Here is a 17130-nt window from a genome sequence, read left to right on the forward strand (position 1 = left end):
GGAGTCCTTTGAACGCAGATTTCTTGCCGGGACATATGGTACAATACAATCGGCAAGATAAGATGGAGCTAGACCGTGTAGTATTTTATACGTAAGTAGTAAAACCTTAAAGTCACATCTTAAGTGCACAGGAAGCCAGTGCAGGTGAGCCAGTACAGGCGTAATGTGATCAAACTTTCTTGTTCTTGTCAAAAGTCTAGCAGCCGCATTTTGTACCAACTGTAATCTTTTAATGCTAGACATGGGGAGACCCGAAAATAATACGTTACAGTAGTCGAGGCGAGACGTAACAAACGCATGGATAATGATCTCAGCGTCTTTAGTGGACAGAATGGAGCGAATTTTAGCGATGTTACGGAGATGAAAGAAGGCCGTTTTAGTAACGCTTTTAATGTGTGCCTCAAAGGAGAGAGTTGGGTCGAAGATAATACCCAGATTCTTTACCGTGTCGCCTTGTTTAATTGTTTGGTTGTCAAATGTTAGAGTTGTATTATTAAATAGAGTTCGGTGTCTAGCAGGACCGATAATCAGCATTTCCGTTTTTTTGGCGTTGCCTCACAATACGAAGTTCCTGCAGTCCTGGGTTCAAATCCAGCCTCGGGATCTTTCTGTGTGGAGTTTGCATGTTCTCCCCGTGAATGCGTGGGTTCCCTCCGGGTACTCCGGCTTCCTCCCACTTCCAAAGACATGCACCAGGGGATAGGTTGATTGGCAACACTAAATTGGCCCTAGTGTGTGAATGTGAGTGTGAATGTTGTCTGTCTATCTGTGTTGGCCCTGCGATGAGGTGGCGACTTGTCCAGGGTGTACCCTGCCTTCCGCCCGATTGTAGCTGAGATAGGCGCCAGCGCCCCCCGTGACCCCGAAAGGGAATAAGCGGTAGAAAATGGATGGATGGATGGATGGAGTTGCAAAAAGTTAGCGGACATCCATTGTTTAATTTCATTAAGACACGCCTCCAGCTGACTACAATCCGGCGTGTTGGTCAGCTTTAGGGGCATGTAGAGTTGGGTGTCATCAGCATAACAGTGAAAGCTAATACCGTATTTGCGTATGATGTCACCTAGCGGCAGCATGTAGATGCTGAAGAGTGCAGGGCCAAGGACCGAACCCTGGGGAACTCCACATGTTACCTTAACGTAGTCCGAGGTCACATTGTTATGGGAGACACACTGCATCCTATCAGTAAGATAAGAGTTAAACCAAGACAGGGCTAAGTCTGACATACCAATTCGTGTTTTGATACGTTCTAATAAAATATTATGATCGACGGTATCGAAAGCAGCGCTAAGATCGAGGAGCAGCAACATAGATGACGCATCAGAATCCATCGTTAGCAATAGATCATTAGTCATTTTTGCGAGGGCTGTCTCCGTGGAGTGATTTGCCCTGAAACCGGATTGAAAGGTTTCACATAGATTGTTAGACGCTAAGTGTTCATTTAACTGCTCCGCAACAATTTTTTCAAGGATTTTTGAAATAAAGGGAAGGTGAGACACCGGTCGGTAATTTACCATGAGGTCAGGATCGAGGTTAGGTCTTTTAAGAAGAGGATGAATAACCGCTTTTTTGAATGCTAGGGGAACAGTGCCCGAGGAAAGTGATAAGTTTATAATATTTAGCACTGATGGACCTAATAATACAAAGAGCTCCTTGATCAGTTTCCCAGGAAGAGGGTCAAGTAAACATGTTGTCTGTTTTATTCCATTTACACGTTGTAACAATTCCTCTAATATTATTTCCTCAAAACGAGAGAAACTATTTTGGAGGGCAGTATCCGCCGTATATACAATCGTGTCAGTGTTAATAGAACCCCGTTGTAGCTGGGACGCATTGTCTTTAATCTCCTTTCTAATGACTTCAATTTTCTTACTAAAGAATTGCATAAAGTCATCAGCTGAGTGGGTTGAGCTACTGGAAGGAGTCCCTTGTTGGGTTAGCGATGCTACAGTACTAAACAAAAATTTAGGATCGTTTTTATTACGGTGGATGAGATTTGAGTAATATTTAGCTTTAGCTAAGGTAAGCATGCGTTTATAAGTTATTAACTTCCATGGGCCCGAGCTCATCTAAGATGGACTGGTGCTAAGTGGAAAAGTGTTTTGTGGTCTGACGAGTCAACATTTCAAATTATATTTGGAGACTGTGGATGTGGTGTCCTCCGGAACAAAGAGGAAAATAACCATCCGGATTGTTATAGGCGCAAAGTTCAAAAGCCAGCATCTGTGATGGTATGGAGGTGCATTAGTGCCCAAGGCAGGGGTAACTTACACACCTGTGAAGGCACCATTAATGCTGAATGGTCCATACAGGTTTTGGAGCAACATATGTTGTCATCCAAGCAAAGTTATCATGGACGCCCCTGCTTATTTTCAGCAAAACAATGCCAAGCCACGTGTTACAACAGCGTGGTTTCATAGTAAAAGAGTGTGGGTACTTTCCTGGCCTGCCTGCAGTCCAGACATGTCTCCCATTGAAAGTGTGTGTTGCATTATGAAGCGTAAAATACAACGACAATACCTTGGACTGTTGAACAACTTAAGCTGTACATCAAGCAAGAATGGTAAAGAATTCCCCTTTCAAAGCTTCAACAATGAGTTTCCTCAGTTCCCAAACGTTTATTGAGTGTTGTTAAAAGAAAAGGTGATGTAACACAGTGGGGAACATGCCCTTTCCCAACTACTTTGGCACGTGTTGCAGCCATGAAATTCTAAGTTAATTATTATTTGCAAAAAAAAAAAAAGTTTATGAGTTTGAACATCAAATATCTTGTCTTTGTAGTGCATTCAATTGAATATGGGTTGAAAATGATTTGCAAATCATTGTATTTCGTTTATCTTTACATCCAACACAATTTCCCAACTCATATGGAAACGGGGTTTGTACACTGAGGCTCGTTTTTTCTGAATGAGCGAGCTTGTAAATATTTAAAATTAGATTTGGCATAAACATGCTAAAGATCAGCATTGGGGACTTTTCATGGTGATTTCAAGACGTCCACATTTGGTAATAAATGTACAACTTGGTTGCGCGTTACAATCAAATAACTGGTATTTAATAAGTAAGTAAGCCTGATCTACTAAAAGTTTACGTGTAACCCAAGCAAATTTGATGGCACACGCAAAGCTGATCTTCTAAGATGGTACGCAGAGGATTGTGTCTCTTAAAAAAGTGAACAAAATTGAGAGCATAATCCACCTTCCTCTTAAAAACAAACTGTACCTCAATCATTCATTAGAGACAATTTTGTTGCAAAGGGAGAATGGCTCTGTTAGCCAATACCGCCATTAAGTTAACAACTCACTAGGAGAAATATGTCATGGCGTTGAAATTTCAAAACAGGCTTGATAATCCATTTTATATTCAAATTTTTTAAGGTGGATACAAATGAAAAATAATTTGTTTGGCTACATTAAAGCCAAATAATTTGGAATTTTGCCAATTTTGTTTGTTAGTCTTTTAAGTACGCATTTTAAATTTGCATTTAAAGGTATAAGAAGGGTTCATGACACGTTAGATATTTTTGGATATTCGGTTTTATTGTAATTAGGGCCCAATGTGTCAATACACTATGTTAAAATGTAAAGAATTGCTGTGCAGTCAAACATGTGATGGACTGAAACAAAGGCAAAATAAATACATTTTAGTGTGAAATATATAACTACGTAAAACTGCTGAATCCTACATCAGAATCCAAAGACTTATAGACACACGGTCTTAAACTTCTGATTACTGTATGAGTTTAAATGCAGTTTTCAATAAATTACAGACCTATATAAATGTGTTCATCTCAACCATGTCCACCTCATAAACTGTGTTTATTATATTGTGCAGCACCCCAGGGACGCAGCAAGCCACAGACTCAGTTGATGACTGGATAGAGTGGTTCCTGTTTCGCTTACACCAAGAACCGTGGGCGTTGGGCGGTTTTGTGGTCATGGTCTTGTTTGTGCTGGGAGCCCTGTCTCTGGCTGTCTTCGCTCTGCTGTATGGATGCTGCAGTCGCCCAGTCGCAGAAGAGGACACTCTGAGGAAGAAGGAACAGCAGCAACGGAAGTTAAATAATCGAGTGATCTAAACATATGAATGACATGTAGTGGAATTAAGACCAATGATTGTTTTTTATTAAATGTATCGTTTCCCTATGTTGAGTATAAATGAGTAGTGTGCATACTAAAAGGAACTCAGTAGAGTGGAGACCACCAGCAAGTCTGAGCAATATTAAATGTGTCCCTTGAGAACTAATATTAACAATGCAGCATACAAAGTTTTTTTCTGATTGCAACTTAATCTGATGGAACTGGTAGGTTACTTTGCACAGTTGCAAGTGAACTGCGATGACGAAAAATGAGAATACATTTATTGATTGACATCTTTATCCAGTTTTGCATCTTTTTTTTGTAGCCAATGCACCAACTAAACTACTAAATAAATTATCAAAACATAGATTCATAAACAAACATTTGCGGCGTCTTCAGTAATGCGGACGCTGTATCGATCCGTTGTGGTGAAGAAGGAGCTGAGCCGGAAAGCAAAGCTCTCAATTTACCAGTTGATCTAGTATTGGAAATTGGAAAAAGGAGCTGAGCCGGAAAGCAAAGCTCTCAATTTACCATGCAGTTGATCTAGATCAGGGGTAGGGAACCTATGGCTCGCGAGCCAGATGTGGCTCTTTTGATGACTGCATCTGGCTCTCGGATAAATCTGAGCTGACATTGCTTAACATGATAAGTGATGAATAATTCCACTTGTAATAATTCTTAAAAATAATGTTCAAAACATAAAACATTCTCATGCATTTTTAGTCCATCCATCCGTTTACTACCGCACCTGTTCAAGAAGTTGCGTTAAGAAGTTATGTATTTATTATTGGTTAGTGTGCGGCTTGTCCTCGTGGGGGATCTTCAGATCACCAAGCACCGACATTTCAGGGATACACTATTGTTTTATTTTTCAATAAGTCTCTCAGTTGCTTTCCAGCAATTGTATTTTTCTCTTTCGTTCTCGCTCGCGCTCTGGCTCCAGCCCCAACCCCATCCCTCCTCCTGGCTGCTGCTTATAACAGAGCGACAGGTGATTAGATAACAAGGCTCAGGTGGGACATCTACGCAGCTCTCGCTGATTTCGAGGCCGGTCCTGGCACACCCCAGTTCGCTGCAGGCCCGCAGGCCACGCCCCCTCCACAGTTAGCTTCAGAATAACAATGTTATTACAAAGAATAAGAGACCTATTATACTCTAGAAATGTTGGTCTTACTTAAAAATGCACGCGTTTAGTTGTGTTCAATGTTAAAAAAAATGTCCTATGGCTCTTACAGAAATACATTAGAAAATATTTGGATCCTTGGCTCTCTCAGCCAAAAAGGTTCCCGACCCCTGATCTAGATTCTACGTTCCCATCCTCACCTATGGTCATGAGCTTTGGGTTATTACAAAAAGGATAAAATCACGGGTACAAGCGGCCAAAATTAGTTTCCTACGCCGGGTGGTGGGGCTCTCCCTTGGAGATAGGGTGAGAAGCTCTGCCATCCCGGGGGAGCTCAAAGTAAAGCCGCTGCTCTTCCATATCGAGAGGAGCCAGATGAGGTGGTTCGGGCATCTGGTCAGGATGCCACCCGAACGCCTCCCTAGTGAGGTGTTTGGGAACGTCCAACCGGTAGGAGGCCACGGGGAAGACCCAGGACACATTGGGAAGACTATTTCTCCCGGCTAGCCTGGGAATACCTCGGGATCCCCCGGGAAGAGCTGGACGAAGTGACTGGGAAAAGGAAAGTCTGGGCTTCCCTGCTTAGGCTGCTGCCCCCGCGACCTGACCTCGGATAAGCGGAAGAAGATGGATGGACATAGATTCATGTCTTCAGTTCTGGTAACTAAAACATAGGTAATACAGTGGTACCGCATGTCCCAATTTAAGAGTGTTTTAAAATAGGAGTTGTGTCCCAGCTAATGGTTATGCCTTAAATCGGGACCAATAATTTGAATTACAAGCATCCCCGCTATTCGTGGGTGTAGCAAATGCCACAGTGAACCCCGTAAGATACAGGGAAGTGGATCTCGCCAGTTGATAACGGTAAAATAATATCTAAACAGCGGATATTTATCCATGAAAATATGGTAAAACTGCTGGTAATGTGTTTGACAGGGAAGCAGCTGGAAGATCCCTTAGAAAGTCCAAATACTGTACAAAATTGTTGCAACATAAAATTGCTGTCGTTGTTAGTGGTACACACGGCTATACTGTGCTTATACATATTTTCCTATGCAAACACTTTTAATTTTAAAAGGCACATTACATGTTGGGCTTCACGGTGGAAGAGGGGTTAGTGCATCTGCCTCACAATACGAAGGACCTGCAGTCCTGGGTTCAATCCCAGGCTTGGGATCTTTCTGTGTGGAGTATGCATGTTCTCCCCGTGAATGCGTGGGTTCCCTCCGGGTACTCCGGCTTCCTCCCACTTCCAAACACATGCACCTGGGGATAGGTAATTGGCTAAATTGGCCCTAGTGTGTGAATGTGAGTGTGAATGTTGTCTGTCTATCTGTGTTGGCCCTGCGATGAGGTGGCGACTTGTCCAGGGTGTACGTTGCCTTCCGCCCAATAGTAGCTGAGATAGGCCCGAGCGCCCCCCGCGACCCCAAAAGGGAATAAGCGATAGAAAATGGATAGATGGATGGACATTACATGTTAAAATGGTGCTTGTTCGGGTGGGGACAGACCATGGATTTCAATTAATTTCAATGAAAGACGTTGATTTGAGATACTTAAGAGCTACGCCACAGACCCAATTAGGATGGTTAATTGACACCCTGCTGTCGAACATTCAGCCTAATAGTTCAGCAATTATAATTACGTGATAATAAAAACAAGATTTGTGATTTGTAAAAGCCTTTGGTAAAGCTCCTTTCAATCAGGTTTACGTTTTCCCAGGCTTTTAAAAAATGTATTTATTTTCCGGTATTAAATAAAGTACACAAATTTAAAAAGAAGTATAATATTTGCATTTAGTATTGATGGTGAAAACATGTAAACATGCATAAACAGCTGATTTCTAATTAAAAAAAAGTTACAAAAGGTGTTCCCAAAGTAGGTTTCAGCGTCCCACTGGTGCCTACGCCGAGACCCGACCTCTTTCGACGTCATTTTCCTGCGCCCGGCGAGTCAGGACGTTCACGAAGCAATGGCGAGTGGCAAGAAGAGTGTTATACTTTCCTCTTTGGCAGACTATGGAGACGATTCAGATGCTTACTCGGATCCCGAATTAGAAGAAACATGTATGTAGAAAGTAATACGTTTATTTAAGATAACGAGTTACGACATTGTTTCCTGCAACGCTAGCACTTTGTGTGGGAGCTGAAATGAGCTCCTAGCTTAGCTGCCAGTACAATTCCAAAAATGAGGCTTATGTCCATCCATCCATCTCTCTATTTAATTAAGATCATTGCTCCCGGTCGGTGTTGTTTATCCATCCATTTAAGACTAATTGGCCACTTTCCTTAATGTTGGTACGTTCAGTCACGTTTGTGTATGTGTTCCCTGGTCTCACGTACCATTGAAAATTAAATCCGGTGGATTATTACGGCCATTGTGTTTAAACTTGGACTAGATTTAGACTTCCTTTTTTTTGTCATTCAAATGTGAACATTACAGTAGAGATAAGAACGACATTTCGTTGCATTAGCTCGTTGTAGTGAAGGATAAAAGAGCAATAATGTACGGATATAATGAAATAGATTACTGTACAGATATATATATTGCACTCGTGCGTATGCATCCACGTTTATGGATGTGTGTACTATTGTCTTTAAATTCCAGCAAGTAAATCCGTTTTTTGGGGTTGAGGGGAATATTATGATGCGTTCAAGAGTCTTACGGCCTGGGGGTAGAAGCTGTCACAGAACCGGGAGGTTCTGCTACGGAGGCTGCGGAACCACTTTCTAGAGTCCAGCAGTGAAAACAGTCCTTGGTGGGGGTGGGAGCAGTCTCCAGATTTTCTGAGCCCTGGTCAGGCAGAGGCTTTTTGCGATCTCCTCGATAGGAGGAAGAGAAGTCCTGATGATCTTTTCCGCCATCCTCACCACTCTCTGCAGAGTCTTCCAGTCTGAGGCACTGCAGGCTGCAGTCCAGGCAGAGATGCAGTTGGTCAGTAGGCTCTCAATAGTGCCTCTGTAGAATGTGGTGAAAATGGGGGGAGAGAGCTGTGCTCTTTTCATCTGATGCAAAAAGTGCATGCGCTGCTGAGCTCTTTTTACAAGAGCTCTGCTGTGTGTGGACCAGATCATATTGTCAGTTATCTGCACCCCCAGGAACTTGGTGTTGCTTACGATCTCCACCGCTGTGCCGTTGATTAAAGGCCTACTGAAATTAGATTTTCTTATTTAAACAGGGATAGCAGGCCCATTCTATGTGTCATACTTGATCATTTCGCGATATTGCCATATTTTTGCTGAAAGGATTTAAGTAGAGAACATCCACGATAAAGTTCGCAACTTTTGCTTGCTAACAGAAAAGCTCTGCCTCTACCGGAAGTCGCAGACGATGACGTCACATGTTGATGGCTCCTCACATCTTCATCCATCCATCCATTTTTTACCGCTTATTCCCTTTTTCTTGGGTCGCAGGGGGCGCTGGCGCCTATCTCAGCTGCAATCGGGCGGATGGCGGGGTACACCCTGGACAAGTCGCCACCTCATCACAGTCCTCACATCTTCACATTGTTTCTATTGGGAGCCTCCAACAAAAACAGCTATTCGGACCGAGAAAACGACAATTTCCCCATTAATTTGAGCGCGGATGAAAGATTTGTGTTTGAGGATATTGATAGCGACGGACTAGAAAAAAAAAAAAGTTAAAAAAAAAATGCGATTGCAATGGGACGGATTCAGATGTTTTTAGACACATTTACTAGGATAATTCTCGGAAATCCCTTATCTTTCTATTCTGTTGCTAGTGTTTTAGTGAGTTTAACAGTACCTGATAGTCGGAGGTGTGTGTCCACGGGTGTGTTGACGCGCAGTGTCTCAGGGTATTCGACGGCAGCTTTATGGGCGGCACAAGCTCAGCTGATCTCCGGTAAGAAGCGACTTTTTACCACACTTTTCTCACCGAAACCTGCCGGTTGACATCCGGTCGGGATCCATGTTCACTGTGATCCATAGTAAAGTTTCACCTTCGTGAATTTTAAACAAGGAATCACTGTGTGTTTGTGTGGTTAAAGGCTAAAGCTTCCCAACTCCATCTTTCTACTTTAACTTCTTGCAAAGGTTTCAGCAACACAGATCTCCAAAATACTGTGTAATTATGCGGTTAAAGCAGACGACTTTTAGCTGTGTGTGTGCGCAGCGCTCACATTTCCTAACAGCCCGGGACGTCAAGCGTACACGTCATCATTACGCGACGTTTTCAAGAAAAAACTCCCGGAAAATTTAAAATTGCAATTTAGTAAACTAAAAAGGCCGTATTGGCATGTGTTGAAATGTTAATATTTCATCATTGATATATAAACTATCAGAATGCGTGGTGGGTAGTAGTGGGTTTCAGTAGGCCTTTGAGAGTGGAGTGTGGCTGGACTGATGCCTCCTGAAGTCGAAGATGATCTCCTTGGTCTTGTCGACATTCATGACCAGGTTGTTGGTTCTGCACCAGACAACCAGATGTTTCACATCCTCCCTGTAGTCCATGTCGTTGTTGTCATGGAAAAGCCTACCGCTGTTTTGTCGTCCGTATACTGCACAATGTGGTTAGTAGTGGACCTGGCGCAGCAGTCATGGGTCATCAGTGTGAACAGCAGTGGACTCATGACGCAGCCCTGGGGGGAGCCGGTGTTCAGGGAGATGTCACTGGAGGTGTTGTTGCCCACTTTCACAGACCGGTCTGTCTGTGAGGAAGTCAAGCATCCAGTTGCATAGTTTACTGTATGACCTAAGCATGAACTGTATTGCCTTGTATACCTTTCTTTTGAACTGATCTGTTGATTTGTTTTTGATGTCTCTTCAACATCAGCAGCGGATGTTCCTGGAGAAGGAGCAGCAGGAGGAGGATTGGTTTTTGGCTATGGTGAGGATGACCAGAATCGAACTGTCGATGTCATTGATAAGTTATCTGAAAATGAAGACAGTGGAGAGAGTAATTCGGTATGTATTTTACACATGTATTCACAATCTGGCCAGTCAGTTGCATCCTGTGTGTGCCATAAAACTGTTAATAATTGACACCCATATTTTTGGGAGGATGGAATTTCCTCGTAAAAATTAAGCCGCAAACATGGTGGGTTAAAACAAATGCACCAATTGTATTCCGTTTATCAGCGTCCTTCCATACACAGCGTGCCCTGTCATATAGTGTGCTGAGTTTGTGAAAAGGCCGACCTCACTGCAAAAGCTTTTTCAGAAGGTAGGGAGAATTTGTTTGATCTAAGAAAAGATTAATTGATTAAATCAATTAATTTGATTAGAAAAAATGTTTTGCTTTACATTCTGTTGCTTCGATTTATCGTTAAAGGAGTGTAACTAATATAAATGTATAAAATTGTTGCGGGGCACACTGTTTCGTACATGGACATGCATCCTCCGCTGTTTCCACTTGTAATACAAAATAGCGTATAATTTTCACTTATATCTGTCATTAATAGGGATGGGAATCAAAATATTTCTTGTTTCGAACCGGTTCCCAGTGTATCAATTTCTTGAAATTGCATGCCATTTAGTCAAACGGTTGTCTTATCGATCCTTCCGGGTGGTAATACTGTCATTAATTTTCTGGGATTTTTAATTGGAAGTTTTCATAAACTGTAGGCCATAACCATCAAAATTATAACCAATAAAGGCTTGACATATCTCACTTTGCATGTAATTAGTTAATATCACATGTTACCAAATGTTACATCATTCTGTAATTTGCACATGATTAAATTCTACAGAAGAATATTAATTTCTTATATTTATTTCCCCCAATTTTTTTCTTCTTCTATGCTATGTACAGTATGTGCTTCTTGACACCTCACTGTAGGCTTTGTGAGGTCATGTCAAAATTGATGCTAATCCACCCTTTTTGGCCTTTTTTTTTCAAATAAGAACCAATAAGAGAAACGTTAAGAAACCCATTTATTGAGAAGAATCGAAAGTAGAATCGGAACCAAAAAAAATCTTATTAATTCCAATCCTTTGTCATTAAACTCGCTTTGGAAGCGCTAAAAACTACAACAAAATGGGCGGGGAGAAGACAATGGCACTTTCTTATGCCCATTTACTGACTCTTCATTTACTTAACATGTAAAACCTTGTGTCAGACTGTTTGTCCATGAAATACCTTGTGTTTTGTATTTATAGTGGTGGAAAATCAGACCTGATTTTATATATATATATATATATATATATATATATATATATATATATATATATATATATATATATATATACACACACACATTATTGCAAGTAATATCGCTGTTATTACAAACGAAATTGAGAGGCCCTCTTGTTTGTGTAGCTGTTATGTTCCCCTCCCAGGCCTTTTCCTGCGGTTTCAAGCTTCAATACCATGCATTTTTGTTTTCATAGGAAGTGACGAATGGCGACTCTGAGGAGGGGAGAGACACAGATGATATTGAGGTATTTGAGCATGCACTCGCTGTGGGCTGTGTTGAATTAAACAAAATCTTTATTGACTTAAAAAAACATAAATGATGAGGGTGGCATGCTTACGCGATGAAGATGCATGCTCACTAGATGGTGCTACAGTCCTGTTAATGCCTGACAACCACTTTAGTAAATAAGATTGTCTTGTAACTGGCACTCCCTGTTAGATACTTAGCATCTTCACGTGTCTCTCCATGTGCCACAAGATGGACTTATGATGTTGAGCCTCAGACGGCTCAAACTGTGTGAGTGTGTGTGTGTGTGTGTGTGTGTGTGTGTGTGTGTGAGTGTGTGAGTGCGTGAGTGCGTGTTCCAAGTAAGTGTAGTCAGTCAGAAAGCAAACACTGTCTGTTCACTGTAGTTTGTCATGAAGCAGAGCATTTCCTCAAACAATGACCTCTTATCTAATAGAGACCAGTGTGTGCCCAAAAGTGGCATTAAAACGGGATTACAGGTCATGCCAATATGTAACAGTAATGTTGTTTTACAATGACTGATACTAGGGCTGGACGATTTTGGTAAAAAAAAAAGATTATTTTAATTGAATCACGATTAATTACACGATTATTAATTCATTTGAAAACATGAATATTTATTGTACTACCAAAACTTTACATATAGTTTAAAAAGCTGGATATAAATTACCGGTAGTAACGAATAAACCACTATAAGTGAAATAATAATAATTATAATAGCAATAACAATACATTTAAATAAAATCAATATAAAAAACAATAAAGTTATGTTTTTCTGTTTTAATCTTTTTTAATTATTTGTTTTTTACCTTTTACACTTATTTTACCACCATAGAGTGTGTGCTTTTGGTATAAAATATTTTTTATAAAATATTTGTAAATTAAATGCAAGAATTCTCACATTTATTGGTGCAATAAATATTTGGACAATTTTGACCAGTATTTTTGGTTATAGCATGAATTGGAAATGAATCAATAAGTGCTTTAAGTACACTATGCTTGTGCAAGGTACTTTTTTGAAGCCTTTATTTTGCTAGTACCATCAGACCAGATGTGGTGCATCGTGTTACTATTGTGAAGGGGGCAAGTGTGTTGTGCTGCTGTTCAGAGCTTGACGAGTAATTAGACGACTCACTTGAGGCTGTCTCAAAAATAATAGAGCGTCTCTCAAGTTGCGACCACTGTCCTGTTTGTACGTTGATGTTACATTGATGATCCACAACATCATAACAGCAGATAAGCTGTGTTGTGGGTGTATGGATTGTGCTTATTAGCTTTAGCTTCACAGTTACAATTGGGCGTCTCAACATTGTTAAGTTCAGGACGGGACAGTTGTGTGTGTTGGGGGTAAATCAGCGCTACCAGACACATTAATTTCCCAAACACATTTTTATGCACCTCACAATGACATCATTTCACATACATTTGTATCAATTTCCCCAATATTCTTTGCGTTTATCAGAGGATTCCGTTTTATTGGCCAATTATGTGACTGCGTCCACAGTTATGTGAATGGGAAAATCATATGCCTTACTTTTTTGTTGAGTGTAGTGATTGTTGATTAGGCCTACTAGTGCTGTGTCAAATAAAAAGTACCAAACATGTTGAGATCATCAACTTTTCATAAATATTGCCTTTTTTCATTCATTCGCTCCTCGTCTGTTTCAAAGTCAAAAGCAATTAATTTGCATGGATGTTGCGCAGCCCATTTTTTCTTCAAATTGATTTATTTTAATAATCCTGACAAGCCATAATCAAAATTAAAATTTGAGTAGTTGTTTAGCCCTAACTGATACTACTGTGTGTCACTGTTGCTTTTTACCACAAAACACACCACCTGCAAAGCTCACGTAGCATCTGTAAAGCTGACGTTTGTTGTGGAGTTTAAAGAAAAGTGAAGCGAGCAAAAGCTGCACAACATTTTAACATTGGCATAAAAAAACAAGTATGTGTTGATGTTGTTCTTAAATATATTCATTTGAAAATATATGAGACGTTCCGCGAATGGACACTGGGCGGGACAGCGTGGCTTGGTTGGTAGAGCGGCTGTGCAAGCAACTTGAGGGTCTCTGGTTTGATCCTCGGCCTCTGCCATCCTAGTCACGTCCTTTGTGTCCTTCAGCAAGACACTTCACCCTGGCTCCTGATGGGTCGTGCTTAGGGCCTTACATGGCAGCTCCCGCCATCAGTGTGTATATGTGTGTGTAATAAATGGGTGAATGTGGAAATAGTGTCAAAGCAAGTACATTGAAGGTAGAAAAGCGCTTTGAAAGTATAACCCATTTATTCCCTGCAATTACTTTCGACCACAATATGAGGAAAGATTGTTACAATCTTATGATCACATTGCAGTTGTATTGTGTCTCATAATTTCCCAATAATGCATGTAGCAAGTACAACATATTGTCTACTTCCAAATGATCTTAATTATGTATCTTGGGAAAAAATTCAAGATGAAGCTAAAGTGCACTATAACCTATACAAGTGAATTTGTTTGGAATATTTCTAAACTTTCAAAGACACATGGCCAACTGTTCAATATTGAATAATTTTTTGAACAACCGTTGTGTGATTCATGAACCAATGTATTCCCTGGTTCAATTAGAATTTGTATTTAACCAGTATTCTTCATCATGCTGTTGACGTAATAAGACCAAGACGTTCTATATGTCTTTCTGTTAAAGTTTTTTTTTTTAAAACAAATCAACTGTTAAGGATTTTACCATTGAGATCCTTGTCTGAGAACAGCAAGTTGATGCGAAAAGTAAGGAAATATTCAATTTTGTTTGGAGAAGGACAAAATTATGTTCACCTGAAAAGGCTATAATGTATTTTATCTGTATCCCGACTTTCCACCAGAAAGACAAATATCCCAAACTTATTTGTAAGTAGTGTAAGTATTTACTTCAAGTTTAAATTTGTAGATTAGTTTTCATTTATTAGTTGTGATATTTAGTGTGTTACAGTTTCGGCTTACTTTAAGTGAGAAGGTCACAAACAATAGTCAAGATTGATCGTCAGAAGTAGAGCATTTGATAATGTTGCTAAAGCCCTAAATCTGCTAATGCTTGATTGGAGCTTTGGATTTTGTGTTACATGTTAGTTAAACCTCCAATCGTTAATGGCTCTTTGGGTCAAAGCGTTACCCAAAAGACGAGTCTGTGGTAATATCAACCTATATTTTCTTTCCTTTGTTTTTCAAATATGGCTGCTTATTGTAGTATTACAATAGATAGATAGATAGATAGATAGATAGATAGATAGCACTTTATTGATTCCTTCAGGAGAGTTCCTTCAGGAAAATTAAATGTAACAGGCCTCAAAGTTTTATTTTTTGATGTCAAAGAAAGTGTTTCTTTAAAGGAGGGTTCATATTTTAGGACACCAAGGCAAATTTGCATATGTGTGTGTGTGTGTGTGTGTGTGTGTGTGTGTGTGTATATATATATATATATATATATATATACATATACAATTTTGAAATATGGCACCTGATGGCCATAAGACGTAACTGCACTTTTTGTCCATTTAAATACAAATTAAAAATAGTGTTCATGTATGAGATCTAGGGCTTCCAATTATATTATGGCAAAAGTAATAATTAAGATAATTGTTATCAATATTGAAATCATGATTACTGATTGTTAGGTAAAGCAGTGTTGGGGTGTAAACGTAATACCATCATGTAATTTGTAATGTCTAATAAAGAGGCAATAGTTAAACGTTATCCATACATCTAAAGACAAATATTAGTTTTTGGGCGGAACGGTGGCCCAAGGGTTAGTGCGTTTGCCTCACAATACAAAGGTCCTGGGTTTGATCCTGGGCTCGGGATCATTCTGTGTGGAGTTTGCATGTTCTTCCCGTGCCTGCGTTGGTTTCCTCTGGGTACTCCGGCTTCCTCCCACCGCCAAAGACATGCACCTGGGGATAGGTTGATTGGTAACACCAAATTGGCCCTCCTGTGTGAATGTGAGTGTTGTCTGTCTATCTGTGTTGGCCCTGCGATGAGCTGGCGACTTATCCAGGGTGCACACCGCCTTCCGCCCGAATGTAGCTGAGATAGGCAGTTCAATAAAGGACCGGTGAACATCCCAGTAAACAAACTAAAGACTTTATAAACAAATTGTGACAACGTTCACAACATATCGCGCTGTTGAGCGCACGCCACGAAGCGAGGGAAAAGATGTTAAACCAAGCGCTTCTTTCTGTTTTCTCCGAGGTGAAATCTCCAGAGCAAAGTCTGTGAAGTTATTCCGCCATGATTATCAATCCTAACATTGCTAGTGTGTATGCGCCTGACTTCGTGTGGCCTAAAATGCATGAATACATGACAGTTTTTCGGTAATTAAAAAATTAGACAGTATTACTAACTGTCTGGAATTTTATCGCAAATTATCATTATACTGTTTCAAGAACATTCACGCTTTTCCTCGCTTTCAGCGGCTACGCATCTTTGTACCATAGTGGAATGAACAGATGTGGGTGAATTATATTGTCTTCATTAAGTGTCTGACTGTTTGTGCAATGAGGCGGGCCACTGGCCAGCTAGCATCGCAACTACTTAGCATGTAGCAGCTAACATAGACAAAATACATAGAACAAGTACACTTCCATATTGTGGTTAATAGTATTCTATCTTCATTTGTCGTTATTTATACTTTCTGAATAAATGATGTGATAATGTCCATCATAATAGGTGGGATTGAGTCTGACAGAGTTTTAAAATGCTCCCATTGGTGTTAATTTTTAATCTATCAAAAGATTAATTGAATAATATCTAAATCAAATTACGGGGTGTTATTAATGTATTTTACTAATTTCCTCAACTGTTATACTGTACATATGAAGCAGTGTATTAAAAAAAACATGTGAATTTAGACTCATTTCAATAAACACACATAAAGTTGGGAGATAGATTTTATCTCAGCATATTTATCTGCGCCCACAAAATGTGACCCCTCTTGTAAGTACAACGCAAGATGTACAGATTATCAAAAGCATTTATTTTGGGTATAAATGCCACAGGTTACATCATCATCTATGACAATCAAGGAAATAATGTAAAAATCCACATATTGTATACTATCACTTATAAGCAAAGACAGTACAAGTGTCCAAACACAGAAGTGTTGACACATGGCACATCCAAAGGCAAAACCCAGTAACTCAATTTTTGTCAAAACTGAGCTGATAATAATTTTGGAGTTCCTAGGTGATATGCTTTACATTAGTGTATGCGATATTGTAATTTGTTCCGTAAGTAAGCTGTTACGCGCATGGCAGGACCTAGCAACTACCACATAACTGCGTACATCCAAAAGAAAAACCTAGTATCTCGAGGGACCAATCGGAGCTTCTTTGTCAGTCGCCTTATTGTCTTTAATGAGACATTTGCACGAATGGGGGCCGACGGTCAACCTGATTATGTGATATTATGGCACGAGGGGATATTTGGAAGATTCGCCCAGGACGTTGCAAGCACCTTCATTAAATGTATTGTTCTTGATTCTTCCCCTTGC

General features: G+C 40.1%; 1 protein-coding gene across 4 annotated transcripts in view; it reads left to right on the forward strand.

Moving 5' to 3' along the window:
• The first annotated feature begins 7109 nt into the window (after positions 1 to 7109).
• The window catches only part of sap30bp (SAP30 binding protein), a 48043-nt gene continuing 38022 nt past the window's right edge, over positions 7110 to 17130 (forward strand). The window contains exons 1-3 of one of the 4 annotated variants that reach the window (XM_061908817.1): positions 7110 to 7271; positions 10000 to 10130; positions 11556 to 11606. In XM_061908817.1, the coding sequence (XP_061764801.1) occupies positions 7178 to 7271; positions 10000 to 10130; positions 11556 to 11606 (276 nt within the window). In that variant the 5' untranslated portion in view covers positions 7110 to 7177. The remainder of the gene's footprint in view (positions 7272 to 9999; positions 10131 to 11555; positions 11607 to 17130) is intronic. The other 3 variants (XM_061908818.1, XM_061908819.1, XM_061908820.1) reach the window with 3 other exon arrangements.

The sequence above is a fragment of the Nerophis ophidion genome, linkage group LG08 (assembly GCF_033978795.1).
Source record: "Nerophis ophidion isolate RoL-2023_Sa linkage group LG08, RoL_Noph_v1.0, whole genome shotgun sequence".
NCBI classification, from domain to species: Eukaryota; Metazoa; Chordata; class Actinopteri; order Syngnathiformes; family Syngnathidae; genus Nerophis; species Nerophis ophidion.